The following is a 16,601-nucleotide window of genomic DNA, read 5'->3' as shown; positions in this document are numbered from 1 at the left end:
CCCTGCAGCATTTGATTACCAGATCCAATATCACCTTTGCTATAAGGGTAATTTGCTCAGAGGTGCCTGTTACATACACCATCAAAACCTTAATATTGAAAAATTTAATATCCTGCAGTAAAAGCATGTCTACATAGACATCTTGAACTAAGTCATATAATAAGTAACTGATTTCCTGTTCTTATCCTTACATTCAGTTAAGGAAGAAAAAGGGCCTTTATTTCATGAAAATTGTTTAGTGCCCTAAAAAAATCCTGCATATATAACTGAAGAAGACAATATGACTGATTTCTAGCTACAGAAAGGTCAGTGTTGGCCCCATCTTTATGCAGTTGTTAAATTATTTATTTATAGCAGTCCTTAATAATTTATTTTATGTACAATCAAAGCTACAGCTGCTACTTAATCAAGTTTGATTCAAGTACATATTTGAACCACAAGAGCATAAAGAGTCTTAGACTGCTGCTTTAAGACTAAGGTTTATTCTCCAGGTCAGACCAGATCACTTAATCAAGATACCCTCATCTATACATTTTTTACTTGACATTCCAAAAGCACACTATGGACTAGTTTCATGAACAAACTTCTCTGGAATTTATGCCAAATGTTGCTGCTGCGATCAAACATAATCTTCACGGCAATGATTTAAAGTAGGGGAGAAAAAAAAAAAAAAAAAAAAGGTATAGGACAAAAGGACACAGCCTCGAGTTGCGCCAGAGGAGGTTCTTCCCTGGAAGAGCGACTAGACTTTGGAGTGAGCTGCCCAGGTCAGGGAGGTGGTGGAGTCAGCGTCCCTGGAGGTGTTAAGCAATGACTGGATGTGGCACTCAGCGCCATGGTTTGGTTGATAGGGTGGTGTTGGTTCACAGCTTGGACTCCATGACCTCGGAGGTCTTTTCCACCCTGATTCTGTGACGCCTTCCTTTCCACTTGTGGAATTTTTTTACTGTTCAACCGCGATGCTGCCTTGAGTCCCCACAGTGTGGCCCCAGCGTGAAACCCTCGCGGTTGCACCCGTCCCCATGCTGATGGCCCACGGCAGGAGCGAACACAGCCAAACGCTGTCTTACCGCTGAACCAACACCCGCGGCCCGCCTGCCTGCCTGCGCCTCCACACAACACCGACCCTCCGGGGCTCGGGCACGGCCGGCTGGGCACGGGAAGTGCGGGGCGGGGGCGCGGACAGCGTGAGGGGAGGCGCGGGAGGACAGCAGGGCCCGGGAAGGGAGGAGGGGAGGCGCGGGAAGGGAGGAGGAGCAGGGCCCGGGAAGGGAGGAGGGGAGGGCCCGAGCAGTGTGAGGGGAAGCGCGGGAAGGGAGGAAGGCCCGGGCAGCGTGAGGAGAGCCGCGGAAGGCAGGAGGAGGAGGGCCCGGGCAGGAGGAGGGGAGGGCACGGGAAGGGAGGAGGGCCCGAGCAGCGTGAGGGGAGGGCACGGATAGGGAGGAGGGCCCGGGCAGCGTGAGGGGAGGCGCGGGAAGGGAGGAGGGCCCGGGTAGCGTGAGGGGAGGCGCGGGCGCCGTCGCGCCGAGCGAGCGTCACGGGCAAGGGGAGGAGGCGGCGTGGCCGCGCTGCAGGAAGGGCGAGCGGGGCAGACGGAGCCGGGGCCCCGCGCCCTCGGGCAGGTGGGCGGCGGGCAGGACTGCAGGAGCCCGAGCCAGGCCGGCCGGGCTGAGGCGGAGCATCGCCGCCGGGTCGGGAGAGCCGGGGAGGCCATCCGTCCATTGTGGGCGGGAGGGAAGCGGCGAGCGGGAGAGCCCATTCCCGTGCCGTGTGGGGGGAGGCGGGCATCGGCGGGAGTGGGTCAGGCCATCCAGGGCTCTTGGAGAAACCGTCCCGGCCGCCTGTCACTGCGCTTAATTAATACTGTCATTGAGTTAATAATTCACCGCAGTGTTGCTGTTCAGGGACCCACAGGTCCAGGGCGTATCAGTGACTTGGTCTCCTGTGGAAGTGTGACTGACTTCTGCTTCACGTTTCCTGCAGGATTTAGCGTTCCCATCCCTCGGCTCCGCCTGGCTGAGCCAGAGCTCATCGCCGCTGCACCTTACAGCCTGGCACCTTGATGGAAACAGATGTTGATTGTGGCCCGAGGTGACGTATGGCGGAGGAGCAGGCCTCCTTTTTTGTTTTGCCACAGCTGCAGCCAACTTTGGCTGGCCTTGTATCTGGGATTTAAATTGCCTCTCCTCAAACAATCAGTTTTTCTTGAGTTGGAACCTAAACTGGGTTCTTCCAAGGCTCCAGCTTTTAAGGACTACAAAGGTTTGATGTGATTCTTAAGTGTAGTCTGACATACCTTGTCAGGAAGAAGTTCAGTGGGGAAAATAAATGTATGACTAATTATATATATATTTTTTACTAGAATAAAAATTACAAGAAATTGCTACTACTTCCACTAATAGTAATCACTAGAATGCGAAAAAAAAGGTTAATCACAACTCTTGATATTTCAAGCCAAAGGTTCCAGTCAGAGCCATATAAATTGTGTAATACATTTTAAGTAACACACATTCTGTGTTTGGCTTGTGCTTTTTAACAGTTGCCATATTTATTTATTTTGTAGATTGAATTCCAAACTCTTCTTTTAAAGGGGTATGTTTATCTTATACTGTGCTTGTTTTGCAGATATTTGTGGGGGTTAAAAGATTTGAACTCCAGCTGAATAAAACAAGGGCTGAAAATTGAAGGATGGCAGCAAATTCTTCAGGACAAGGTAGGTTTTAATCTGAGTAATGAAGGGAAAAGATTAAGCAAAATATCAGTGTGTCACCATAACTGTAGGTTTATTTTTATGGAAAGATGAAGAAAGGAAAGAGAGATGGGGCTGAAAACAGCAGAATGACAGCAGTTCTTCTGGGACAAGGTATACACGCATTTAATAGTTGAAAAAGACAGCTGATTGCTGGGAAGCTCTGAATTACTTAGCATGATGTTGTGCTAGTTATCATGCCTGTGATACAGTGATCATTTCCTGAAGCTTATTTCATGCACTTACAGCACTTGGCATTGAGCATGACTTCCAGCCATTGCACTCAACATCAGATTTCAGCCAGAAGTCAGATACATTCTATGTCACATTGGGAACAGCAAGACCCAGATGGGACTATCGGTCACAGGCAGCAAGTGGCCAGGTCTAGGAGAAAAAGCTAATTAAAAACTCTAATGGTAACCATGATGAAATGTTTCTTTATACCAAGATACATCTCAATTGCGTTCTTAAAATAACAAAAGTTAGTAATGGTCCATCTAATCGTGTGCTTTAGAGGGGGCTCAGGATCTGGGGGGTGTCACCTAGTAAATTTGAAGGAGGATCTTAAACCGCCCTCTAGAGGTGTTTTCTGGAAACCTTAGGGAAACTGAGACTTCTTATGTGGAAGAGCTGAGGAAAAAGCTTCTCAAGAATGGCTCTTCCCTTACTTGTTTATGAGAAACGAATTCTGGGTCTAATTTCTCAGCAAGTGGAGACTTTTTGCAGATCTGTTTGTGTTCTTACCTCAAGCAGTTCTGCAAACCTGAGTGTTGCTGGATGATACTTCAGGGCGAGTGATATGATTCGTGTGGGTCCAAACCACAGATTTGACTTGCTGCTTAATGAAAAGGAGGTTTCTGGAATGCTTATTGAGATCTTGTGAGGTGTTGACAGAGGAGTACTGTAGATTGCAGACCTGTCTGCTTGCAGATTTTAACTCTGAGAAAGTTTTTGGTATGTAGTGGTAAATCTTGCTTTTATTCTTTGAATACCAAATCAGTGTCATTAAAAGGAATAGAATGTTGTCATAGAGAGTTAAAAGCTGCTTTTTCTTAAATGTATTGGTTTACTGAGAGATGGGATTTTAGTGCCAGAATACCTTTGCTTCCCTCCTGACTCCAGAGTCTTATAATTTAATAGAGCCTTGAAATCTTTTATATTTGAGACATCCTTTAAAGACTCATTAATGGAACTGTGTAGTTATCATATGAAAATTGTTTGCACTAAGCGGACAAGAAACACTGTCAAGTTTAATTACCAAATAAGCTGATAAGTTGTACAACTAGGAAAACTGGAGAGGAACAGGTAAATATAAACGACAGTTCAGGGCTTCTGTCTTGGGTAGATGCAGTCTAGTAGTGAAAAGGACTGTGAGAAACACTGCATTTTTAGGTTACCTCGTATGTATTAGTACTGTTCAAGCAATCCATTCTCTTCATTTAGACAAATGGAATAGAAGTTTACTGAAATGCTCACCAAAAGGGTTATGAATGGTAGGGCACACTCAGGCAGAGCTGTAAGGAAGGATTAAACATTAGCCTTCTACACAGGTAGACTGTGATGGGAATTTTCTGTACTGAAGCACTGCTTTTCCCTTGATTGGTGTGAGGTATTTTCTTAGGCGAAAATTTGAGTTTTCCATTGGTTACAGACTTGGACTATAAAACTTAAGATTTTGTGGAGCAGACTTTTATTCATTGGCCTCTTAGTAAAGCACTCTTGGTGCTGAGCTGCATATGAGTGCAGAAAAAACAAGAAGAATTGAATGAAAAGCCTTTCTTCAGTTCATTAGTATTAGGAAGATCTTCATTAGTATCACAAAGAACTGATGGCACAAGATTGACTGTGGCATTTAAAAGCGATGGAAGATCTTCCTCCATGCTGTGTATTGTCCATCTGATGTGGACATTGACCAAAGTGATACACTTGGAGGGATGGAAATCAGTATCTGAATTACAGGAAATACTTCCAGGTGCTCAGGAGTACTCTGCTCCTCCTGCAGTACTTCACAGTGCTTAGGCAACATGCATTCATCAGACTACTCTCATGTAATGCCTTTGCTTGTGTCCAGCAAGGCAAGAGCATATATTGTGTGAGTCCTCCTAGAGGAAGCCCTCTATCATGAGAAAAAGTAATTGCTCAGGACAGAATTCTTCTTTTGGTCCCCAAAGGTAGAAAAAATACAGATCCTGCTTTGGACAGGGCTGAACCTTTCAGAAAATAAGAGTTCTGATATCTTGGAAGAAGAAGCTCTTGAAATATGAACAGAGTTCCAAGTTTAAGACTGTAGCAATTCTAGTCTCTTTATATCCTGAAAGTTATATATGCTTTTGGCCTAAAAATGGTATGTGGGAGCATTCACATAGCGCAGTCTAAGTACGTAGTTAGATTTGGCTCTCTGTTCACTTTGACTGAAAAGGAAGATTGTGCTGTCCTGCATTGGATTACATCATCAACTACACATTTTGTCCTTCACCATATGAGTCTGATCTGTGTGTAAGCATAGTACTTGAGAACTTTACAGCCATAAAGCTGTCAATTACTTATATTCAGCTATATATGTAACTGTTTTCTGGAGGCACAGACAAGATACTGTGTTTTTAAGTAATTCAACTTTATTTAATAACCAATACACCATTGGTATTGTTGTCACACAAAGTAAATGAAAGCATGTCAAGATGTAAATTGTTACTGGGAGTATATTGGCATGCAGCAGACTATTTGATGATGTTTTGAGATGCCAGTCATCATAAGCAGAAGAGGGTATCAAATAGAATTACTCCCATTTTTTTCACAAGTGGTGTGTGTTTAATAAGGTCTTTAGATTCTGCTTGTTAAGAGGTTTCTGCCTCATTTCATGAATGCTGCCATTTATCAAAACCTGTGCTTCAATAAAGAAATTGCTTTAAATCCTTTCTGAATTGAGCAGACAAAATGCAGTGCCTTTCAATGTTCAGAGCTTGGAGCTGACACTGTTTTGAAGACATTTTTGAGTAAAAGTGTATCTTTGACACAGAGTCACGGAGGGCTCTTTAGTGCTGTTACACATCTATGGACAAATGAAGAATAGTGTATCTTGGAAAAACCTTAAATATGCTGTGAATTTGAAGCAATAAATCGAGGAAAGATCAAGGAAACAAATCAAGGAAAAGATAATCAATGAAAAGCAAAAAATTAGAAATAGATAAAGATAATTTATCTAAAAGCTGTTGCTTCCCATGCAGGGTTAGTTAGAACAGCTAACTGACATAGGTAATGGTTAGACAGGGTGGTAGATAAGATGCTGAGATTAGGTTTAAGAGAGAGGCTTGCTGTGAGCTCTTAAAGCTGCCAGCATCACTCAGCTGGTTACAGCTTCCTCTGGCTTTCTGCCTTTCATGTGCAGAAAATAGGTGCAAGAAATCTTTCCAGTCCTGCACAGATAGAATGCTTGGTGTCAGAAATAGAGGTATCAGAAAGGTTTAAATTTTAAATGTCCTGAACCTGCTACATTAGAGAGTAATCTGAGGATCTAGGTGCTCATTTTGACATCTGACACTGCCATTAATCTATTTAGCTGCCTTGAGCAGGTCATTTTGTATCAGGACTCATGTCAGCAAAGCGGAGAAAAATATTAATGAACTGCAATATTCAAACTGTTTGAACTCAAAATATTAGTGCAACTCAGCCCAGTGAAGGGAAGTCTAAATCTAAAGCTCTATTATGAAGTTTCTGTGTTTGAAAATCTGCACTCGCTTTCACGGATGAGAATCTGGTCTATACTAAGGATGGCTTTTGATTTTTGCATGTCCAGATTTTTAGTACAGGAAAGCAGAACAGACAAATCTGCAGAAGAAAAATTACTCTTGTTCATAATTGAAGCAGGAAACTTCTTTCTGTAGTAGTTTCAAGTTAGTCTTTATGAGAGCATTTTGGGTTCCTCGACAGTGAAGAATCTAAATGAAAGTCTTGCTCATGTATTGCCAGATATGGTTAATTGTTTTCTAGGTATGCCAGAGTTTCTCCATAAAGTGTATTTCTAATGTTCCACCCCCTCCATTGTTAATGTTTAAATGAACAGGCTTTATTTTGCATGTTGAAAAAGTTTACCTGCAGGAATATCACATTGCTTATCTACCCTATCTGTTGAATGCGGTCCTCCACTTTCTTAAACAGGCTTTTTTCTCCTTACCAATAACAAATTCTCTTAAACAACTGAATTTTTCAGCACATCAGGTTGCTGGTGATCTGAACTCTCGTGCAAAATACTACTTTTAAAAAACCCAACTAACAAACAATCAAAAAAGCACACCACAAAGCTCTTAGTAGAGGTTTAAGAAAGGAAAAAATACTTGAGTTTCTTCTGAATACCAGTGCAGGTTCTTCCACAAGATACTGTAACAAGACTCAAAATAGAAGACAGAATCTTCTACTCATTCTGATCACAGTTTAAAAACAGCATTTAAAATGTCTCAGGCTTTCCTGAATCATACCATCTGTTTCATATACATTTAAGCATATTTAGTCTTTATTTTTTTAAATCACAAACATATTAAAAAGTGGTCTCCTTTTTCTTTCTGTAATCATCATATCTTCTGAATACCAAACGTGCGTTTAAATTTATGCAGGATAAGCAAGCAGTATTAGAAGGGTGCTGAGGAGTATGTCAGGATTTTTTGACTAAAATTGCATAGAAAACGTAGTTGTTTTAGATCACACCCTCTAAGAGGTGATTCAGTCAACCTATTCATGCATTGTTTCCAGAATTTACAAGAAAGTAACGTCTGAGCTAGCTGCAACTAAAGAAATATTAAATCCTAGCTTGTTGGCAAGATTTGTTAGCCTTTGTATGTCAGCTGTGTCTTAAGGTTTTACATTCTTTGGAAGTGAAAGGTCTTAAAACAAAAATAGTGTCCAATACCTGAATTAGTAGAGAAATATCAAAGGCCTGAATAAATACTCATATCAAAAAGAGTTTAAGTGGAGCTAATGCCACATAGGAAGGCAAAATTAGTGGACAGAAAAATGCCACTTAATTGAATTAATTAAATGTAACTGAAGATCTTATTAACGAATGTTGAAATTGTGGGTGATCTTACATAAAACCGTAGTACAATGTATTGTAATCAAAAGACTTCTTCTTTTGAGAGCTCTTGACACAATGAAGTTTATGAGCATGTATGTTAGGCGTGCTAGAAGAAAAAGGTGAGAGTTTGGTAACAAGGCAGTACAGATGCAAATTGTTATTTAGAGTTAAAGGTTTCTCTCTGGTAATTGTCTCCTTCATTAAGATGAAAGGAATACTGGATTATGTAATTGAGCATCAGCACAAGTTCTGTCAAAGAGAATGAACTTTGAGTGCAGCTACTGAAAATAAATCATTTTACCTTGCCATGCTAATACTGTCCTTAAGAGTTACCGTGTGTGGCTTTCCGAACAGTTTGTAGGCTACCATGTTTTATTGCTGTCACTAAGACAGTTCTCAGGGCAGGGACACAGCGCGCAGCACTTCCCAGTGGGAATCTTGGAGTTTTTGTGTGGAGAAAATAAAGAACTTGACTTTTTTTTTAATGATGTTGTCATAGCTTGCTATGTATTGAACAGCCGCAAATCAGAGATTCAAAAAGTATGTATTTCTGACATGAGGAGTGTCCTTGGTGGCACAGAGACATGTAAGAGTCAGCTCCGGAGCTGTTGTCCTCAGCTGTGCTGTTTGGGCATACTGGGCAACAGCAGGGGCTTGTGCGCCTGGTTTGCTTGAGGGCTGCAGTGAGATCCTTTATTTTATGAGTCCTGTGTAGGTAAAAGAGTTTCATCATGTTTGCATTTAGAAGGCAATTTTGAAAAATACATAGATGGCAGCTGTTTTGGGCATTTTTAAAATTCTCTCAAGTCACTCTACTTCCTGACCCCTTCTCTAGCATTCAGCGTCTCTTTAGAAGAATGATGAAAGCAAATGGAGGCCACATTCTTATATTGTGTACAGACAGTTTAATAGTTTAATTTTTCTTCTCTATTCCAGCATTTGATCATACTCAGAATAAGGCTAGTGTGTGTAGGACGCAGTATATTTAAACTTCTCTTCATAGATTGAGTGAAAGATGTTTGTGTAAACACATGTGCAAGCTTAGTGATTTTTTCATACTGTTACATTTATAATGCTTGAGTTACGATTTAAGTTCGCTGACATGAGAAATTAAGCCCCGTATATTACTCCACTGTTATTGTTGAGTTGAACATTCAGTGACTACTTTCTAAATTTAGGACCGGGTAAGTCTACTTGTTTTTTTGGGAAGGCAGCTATTTGATCATAAACCTTGATTTTAGCTCCAGAGCTGGCTTGAGAAGGATAGAGTCTACCTTGAGTTAAAAGCCTCTTTCTTAAAATGTGTTAATATGCATAATAGCTTATGGAAGCTATTGCATGGTGAAAAATGAAGCCTATTTAATAGTAGTCTTTTCAAATGGTTACAGAGCTTTGAAGATCAGTGTATTGATCTTACAGTAATTTTGTACAGGGATTGCTAATTCCATAGGGTTAGAGTTGAGACACAGAAGTCAAATAAATATCTCTAATATTTTTCTGTCATTCTCACCAGGTTTCCAGAATAAAAATAGGGTTGCAATCCTGGCAGAACTAGACAAGGAGAAGAGAAAGTTACTTATGCAAAACCAGTCTTCCACAAATCACCCTGGAGCCAGGTATTTTATGTTCTTAGACATATTTGGATATCACTGACTACATCAAGGAAAAAAGCCAAACAACTAGTGCGCTGTAAACTTGCATAAATACTTCACAGGAGTGTTTTCTGACCATCCTTAGTAACAAGGCAGAGGGACATTGCTCTTTAGGAACATACTAGTATTTAAAATGGTTTACTTAGCATGAATTTTGGCTTATATAATTTCCATTTGAGAATGAGAGAAGCAGATATGCTTACTCAAGTGTATTGAAGTCTACCGTAAAGAAAAATCAGGAAGCAGACACTGAGAAAACATTTAATTATTAAACTGAAATGCTCTGGGGAATGGAAGTAGCAGACCATTAGATTCAGGATTCTGTGTGCTTAGAGAAGAGCAATTAGAGCAGGCGTGAGTTTTTCTTGAAACTCCCTGTGTGCAAGACAAAGCCAGTTTATGTTACGGCAGATAATCTTGTAAAGGATGCTGTTGTTGTAGGGATGATTCTACACCATAAAGTTTAATAACCTAATCTGATCTGAAGGGCTATTACTGGGATTTCTCCCATACAAGACAAGGAGATCAGATTTTTGTCATAAATCAGTAACTATAAAATCACACAGTAATTTATGTGGAGAAATTGAGATCCTTAACTTTGGGGTTACTGTGAAGTGAGTGCAGTGTCACATTCGAGACACTGTGTAACCCTCAACACCTATGCAAGAGTCAAATACTCTGACTACAGTCTTGAGTTCTGACCATGTATTTTGCTGAAGAGATTCCATGGCGCTTTTAATTCTTTCATAATGTCAGAAAACATGCAGAATGCTTGAAATTGCTTGATGTAGACTTCTGAGTGAAGTAAGAAGTTATTAATAATAATTAATAATATTAATAATAATTGTATGTGGTTATTATTTGAGAAAAATAGTTGGAAAAAAAAATCAGAGTATAATACTGTTATGTACAACTCCTGACTCCTGGCAACAGTGTTTCTGTGCTTCATTATAAGTATGACAGCACTTCAGGAATGCTTGTTTACTCTCTTTTTTTCTTTAAGGAAATATAACAGTATATTCTAGTGAGCAGAATTAGAATTTTCTAGTTTTGAAGGTGGACATAGTTGGAATATGCAATGCAGCAGTCAGACTCTCTGCTTTGGCATGGTGGGCTGATATGTGATTTTTGGGAAGCTGACAGTTTTTTGATGTTGTGACAAAGGTCTTGAACCGCAGAGTTGTCGGAATTGAGACCATAAAAACTGTGCAAACTTGGCCAGAAGAGCTTGATGTACCGGAAGTACAACAGTGGCAGGGACAGCCTAAGGGTGAATGAGTTGATTTCTGGCCTTGGCATGTGAAAATCCTGTATCCAAGAGCAAGACTTCTTTTGAAAATGTTGGCTTATGGCAGAGCCTTAAGCTTATCTACGGAAATCATATTGAAAAGTTAGAGGGTACAGATTAAATGCAAATTAACTACGTTTAAAATCACTGAAAATACTGTGTTTTAAATAAACTGAGTAGTACTGTTTTCCAGCAGTGAAACTTATCTTAATACTTGCCATAAGCAAAAATTTTTCTGAATTGTTTAGCTTTTGTTAGGCATAAATTTGGCTTCAGATCTTTTAATGAGCATCATTCTCAAAAACTGGTTTACTACATCAGCTGGTGACACTGAAACTGCTGGTAAAATTCAGTTGATGAATTTGCCTGGAATCCTTGTCACTTGTACTTCTCTCTCTGTGATTGGTAAAAGCAGGGTTTTCAGCAGCCAGCAGTCTCCAGTGGCAATTTCAGAGACAGCTGAGAATTGTCTTGCAATACAGTTCTAATGGCAACTCTCTCCTGATTACCATGTTACTTAAATAGAGTTGGGGATGCTTTTTCGTTTAAAAAGGCAGACAAGTCCTAAGGTATAAAAAGACAAGAAGAAACATAAGTTTTAATTTGAAACCTTATGCTGCACTGAGATAGATAAGCTAAATCAGTTTTAGGTACTGCAAGCTGCTATCAAGGGATCATTATTTCTGCTAGCTTCAGTAGGAAGCTCCTTTATCGTAGGCAGTGAGCTGCTTCCTCCCCACCGAAGACCTGTTCTTACAGTGAAGTCTGCAGAGCTCTTGTTAGTGGTTCTGTTTATCACAGTTGTTTAGAACAGTCACTCGGTGACTTGAGCAGTGGTGAAAGCACAAAACTGCTTTAGAGATTCCTTGCATTGTCTAACACTGCACCCCGGTGGTTTCGTTGACTTCCGTGGAACTCAAGCCATGAGCAAAATCCGCAGTAGACTTCAGGTTTAGTTTGGCAGGAATTGTTTATGATGGCTCAAATGATACAGCTGTGGTCACTCTATCTACCCTTTTTTCTCTTATATTTACAAATAGTAATTCCAAACAGTAACTGACAATTGTCAAGCCACAAGTGAAATGAGAGGTCAGGAAGTCATGGTATCCATGGCTAGAATGGCAAGAACATGTTTTGGCTGTGGTCTGTGTCATACCATCTTGTTTTTTCTTGCAGCATTGCACTTACAAGATCACCTCTGAATAAGGATTTTCGTGATCATGCTGAGCAACAGCACATTGCAGCACAACAGAAGGCTGCACTGCAGGTGAGCTGATACATTCAGGGTTCAGCTTAGCTCTGTTTTAGATGTGCATCCCTTCAGACAGTAGCCCTGCTCCTAGAGATACTGAAAAGCACCTTTTAGGGATGAGGTATCTACATTTCTGTATTTGTCATAAGTGAAGTCTGTTACGATGAAACATCATCTTGGGCATGGAGAGCTCCACCCAGCCCCTCTTTGTGTCTCTGTTGAACTCCCTCCAGTCTGTATCTCAGACTGAGCTCAGATAGCTCCCCTTGGCCTGCTGGCTCTGCTGTTGCTTTGCTGCTGCAGCTCACTGTGCCAGTTCACCTTGATCACTCCAAGGGAATACTGCAGACTCAGGCTAAATTCGAGATCCATCAGGGCTCTTCCCCAGTCATGGAGGGAGGGAATATACGGAACATCTGACTTGCTGGAGTCCAGCCTTTGAACTGGGAAGGAGTATGTAGGATTTCACAAAGGTATTCCAGAGCTATACAGCAGCTGCCTCCCTCAGGTGAACAAGCATGTATCTACATCACATGAGTAGAATCCTGGTGTCTCCTATGTTTGGGAGTGTATCTGATGGCACTCTGTGTAGCAGCTGTCATAAACCAATACTTGCAAGCTGGTCATGGAAGGGAGTGGAAGTGAAAACGTGGGGTCTAGGCAAAGAAGAGCAATCAGGCACAATTAATTTGCTCCACCACCATGGGGTTCACTGAAAAGAGCAGTAGCGAATGTCCAAGTTCATTGTCTCTGATGTGGCTGATCTAAAATGCTGGGTTTGAGTTTGACTATCAGAATTAAGGAGAAGACTGGGAGAAATGAATAAATAATACTGCAAAAGCCATGAAGTCTTAAATCATACCAGTGCTGCAGGGAGTTATGCTTTAACAAATTCTTTTCTCTTTCCAGCACGCACATGCACACTCCTCAGGATACTTCATAACTCAAGACTCTGCATTTGGAAATCTTATTCTTCCTGTCTTACCTCGACTTGAGGCAGAATGAGGAATGTTGTTTGTCTCAAAAATTCAAGATCTGATTTTTGTCCGTAGCAGGAGCTGTCTGATCTTTTAATTTCTTTATGTATCTTAAAACCTACTTTTTTCTGGGTTTTTTCAAATGCCATTCAGGAGTGAGAGCTCTAGTGATGGAGAAGTAGTGTTGAAAATTTTTTATCCCTTTTTTCTGTTCCTCTGTCAGGTCAAAGTCAAATGCAAGACTTTTCTTGGAGTTTGAAGTGCACAGGGTTTGCTCTTCCCTGTTTCAGTGCTTCCTTTAAATAAATGTCCAAACCGGAGTCACCAAGAGATGCACAATCTGTCTGCATTTGTGTTTCTTTTTATTATGTACAGGTATGATTTTTGTAATGAATAATGAAAATTATTTCTGTCCATCAGAACAGACACGAATTTGTCAAATGCATCAGCCAGTCTTCCTCCCCCACCCTCTCCTATGCAGGAACATTTCTAGTGTACTGTTTGCCATTGTAGTATCATCTGGTCTCAAGTCCTTAGTTACAGTGTGCTTGCCTCTTACCTTGTTTTGTGAAATATGAAAAATGAATTAAAGTGGGAAAAAAGCAAATGTTTCTAACAGTCTTTTTACAGACAAAAAGTCAAAAGTTCTCTAGACATTTCAGATGGAAAGTGCTGTCTGCAAAGACAATTCCTTTTAAAAGGTCAAATTTTTCTAGTCATGCCTTTTTCCAGACTCACTGTGTTTATTTTTGTTCACTTTTTTCCCTGGTGTTTTTATCTGTGATAAATAATTCCAGCTTCCTGCTGAAAGAAAATCTATTGGTCTTAAGGTAAATTATTTTGGAACTGTGATCGTGCTTCCAGAATAAAGTAACTTAGAGTGAAAATTAGTACTTACATAGACTTTTTTATGTCTCCACAGCTTTGCTTATACAGGTATGCGACTGCATTGATTGCTTTGCCTATGGAAGGAAGTTTTAGAAAACAGAAAAGAACAGGAAAACTTACGTGAGAACAATAAATCAAAAAGCATCTGTTAAACTGCTGCCCATTTGAAGCAGCTCTGTCCTTTGTCCTTAGCTGTCCCATGCAGTTTGCAGGGTTATAGTTGTCATTTCCTTAGGGAACATCTAGGATATTCTGTTTCTATATGCAGGAGATTGCCTTGACGCAATAAGCACTACTGAACTCTCTGTTCATATTTCACTGTTAATATTTGCAGTAATCATGAATATAGAACAATTACCAAGAGATGGGTGTAGGTATGAGGAGAATGCCACTGCTTTCATATACCTCAGCTGAGTATAGGCATTTGCAGAAACTGAAGCATACTGAAATATTTTCAGGAAGGAGAATCTTCTGGACCCAGCCTAATAGAGCCTAAAGATCTGCAATTTTAACAAGAACGATTCATAGCATATACTTTTTTTTTTTCTGGATTTCTGATGAGTCACAGGAATGATGATGGTTTTTGTGGGCAGTGGAGAAAGTCCCTTCTATTTTCAGTGGTTTGCTTGTGTAGTTTTTTCTTTTTAATTACCAAGAATGCATATGAAATTACCACGTGAAATTGTCGACTGTTCAATACTCTGCAGTGTGAACTGTGCATCTTAGATGCTTTGAAGAAAAAGATGTGCAAATCTCAGTGTGAAAGAGGCAGCTATGAATTTGTCCAATCTGGAAACATACAAAGGCAAACGTCTTAAAGAAGATGCAGCAGAAAGCACAGATTTTGTATTTGAGTTGAATTTAACATTAAAGGAGCTCTGTGCTAAAAATTTGAACTAAAGAATCTGTCAGTATCATTGTATAGACTGCAAATGATCTAGGCAATGCAACAGTAATCATCTTTCTCCCTTGAAAAGTTGTAGTTGCTCCACTGCAGGAGTTAACACTTATTGGCTGTGTTGTTTTCACCTTGGATATTGAAAGATCTGCATTTGGAAATTCAGAGCCTGAGCTCAAGGATGAAGGTATTCAAATGGAGAGGGGGTGGAATGAGCACAGCTGTTGTGATATTTTTAAGTTATACATGTCAATAGAATTAACTGTCAAATACATAAATTACATGTATGGGAGCACCTATCTTAGAAATTACAGACTTGAGCAATTACTGTCAGACACATCAGTTTGTCTTGCCACTTTTTCTTTCCTTGTGTTAATCAGTATTGGACACATTAATCTGTCCATATACAGTAACTTCAGCAAAACCCTTTCTCCTCTTGGAATTGCATGTTCAAATCGTTACTGGTTAGAATACATGTGAACCAGGAAATGTCTGCATGTCTTGCTTCTGGCAGTAACCACTAAGTTGATCGCATAAAAAGTGGAGGCTTGTAATATAGTGCTGACCTGTGTACCTCAACACACATGACTCAAGTTATTTTATTTCATTTGCTACAATAGAAATTGGCCTTTCCCCTTGCCATTGTTTGGTGTAGGGTCTGTTAGAGCTGAATGATGGGCTAACATGCTGTGAGATCAAATTATCTAAGTGATGGCAGAGTTGTAATCTCTCAAGAGCACGTGAGGTAGAAGGGTCAAAGATATACTGAAGCATTAATAGGACTGAACCACAGCTTTTCTTAGCTCTGTCATCTTTTTTTTCCACTAAACAGATTTTTTCTCTGTCATCTTTGTTTTCCAAAGTCCCACCATTTCCCCACTGCTATAGGCTCTGGAAAATGCTCTGTTTTAACTCGAGAAGTTTGGCCTGTAAAACTACATGTGATTTCCTACCATACGTGCTTTTACTCTCCTTTTTTCCATAGTATTTTCATTCTGCTGAGCTCCTAGAAGCATTGGTATGAAACTGATCAATAGTACCTGTTGTATTGACTTTGTCAGAACACAAAATACTCCATGATATGCAGTAGTGGAAAGAAATTACATCCACTGGTGTGGCTTGCCTAGATCTTCCTAATTGCTTTGATGTGCTCAGTGAGTTAAAATTGATAGATGCTGGTTTTGCCTTCATGTGCTTTCAGCAGTGGACAAGCCAGCTGTAATTTTCTAGTCCTGTGGACACAGCTGGGTAGCATTGTTCATGACAAGGATCCTTGTCTGACATACACACTTTGGATGGCTCTAGGCTTTTATTAAATCACCTTTGTAACTTAAAGGCTAGAGGTCACTTACCACCTTGCTGCATAGCAGTTGGTGCTCCAGCCCAAGCCTCCAAGAATTGCATGAAGAGGCTAGGCTTTTCCCAGCCTCTTTAGAGAAGGGGAAAGTATCAATTACCAACCAGTTTACAGGGAACATGAGCTTGAGCTGATGGAAGGAAATGCAGACAATGGCATCGTAAGAGTGCACAGCTTATTACGGCTTCTCTTACAGAATCTGCAGTGTTGTAGGGGCAGAGCACAAGGGCTGAAGAAGGGAATTAGCCTAGAACAATGTGGTGTGCAGTCACAAACATGATCAGGCAGTGACTATCTCAGTGCATCCTCTTTAGCATTATGTAGCTAATCCATTCAAAATCAGGAGAATGGCTGAGAAAGCAACTGGATGATTCCTGTTGGTCAAATTTATAGCAATGACAATTCCTCCTGACAAATCAGCTCAAATAGCAAGCCTTCTTGAAGGACAGTCAGCCAGTCCTGCTGAAACTGTAGC

The 16,601-nt window shown here is 40.6% G+C and overlaps 1 protein-coding gene across 1 annotated transcript; it reads left to right on the top strand.

Moving 5' to 3' along the window:
- The first annotated feature begins 1,447 nt into the window (after nucleotides 1-1,447).
- Nucleotides 1,448-13,322, top strand: INIP (INTS3 and NABP interacting protein). The gene is made up of 6 exons (XM_056513873.1): nucleotides 1,448-1,622; nucleotides 1,984-2,091; nucleotides 2,626-2,713; nucleotides 9,328-9,430; nucleotides 11,931-12,021; nucleotides 12,916-13,322. The coding sequence occupies exons 3-6, from the start codon at nucleotides 2,689-2,691 to the stop codon at nucleotides 13,009-13,011; spliced, it is 315 nt and encodes a 104-aa protein (XP_056369848.1). The 5' UTR covers nucleotides 1,448-1,622; nucleotides 1,984-2,091; nucleotides 2,626-2,688; the 3' UTR covers nucleotides 13,012-13,322.
- The last annotated feature ends 3,279 nt before the right edge of the window (nucleotides 13,323-16,601 follow it).

The sequence above is a fragment of the Oenanthe melanoleuca genome, chromosome Z (assembly GCF_029582105.1).
Source record: "Oenanthe melanoleuca isolate GR-GAL-2019-014 chromosome Z, OMel1.0, whole genome shotgun sequence".
In the NCBI taxonomy this organism is placed as follows: domain Eukaryota; kingdom Metazoa; phylum Chordata; class Aves; order Passeriformes; family Muscicapidae; genus Oenanthe; species Oenanthe melanoleuca.
This window is presented reverse-complemented; position numbering and strand designations above follow the sequence as displayed.

Bases quoted from the DNA above. Each gene is read 5' to 3' on its own strand.
- INIP (XM_056513873.1), top strand. From the start codon at position 2,689: ATGGCAGCAAATTCTTCAGGACAAG. The intron at 9,431-11,930 runs GTATTTTATGTT...TTTTTCTTGCAG, and splicing joins ACAAATCACCCTGGAGCCAG to CATTGCACTTACAAGATCAC. The intron at 12,022-12,915 runs GTGAGCTGATAC...TTCTCTTTCCAG, and splicing joins AACAGAAGGCTGCACTGCAG to CACGCACATGCACACTCCTC.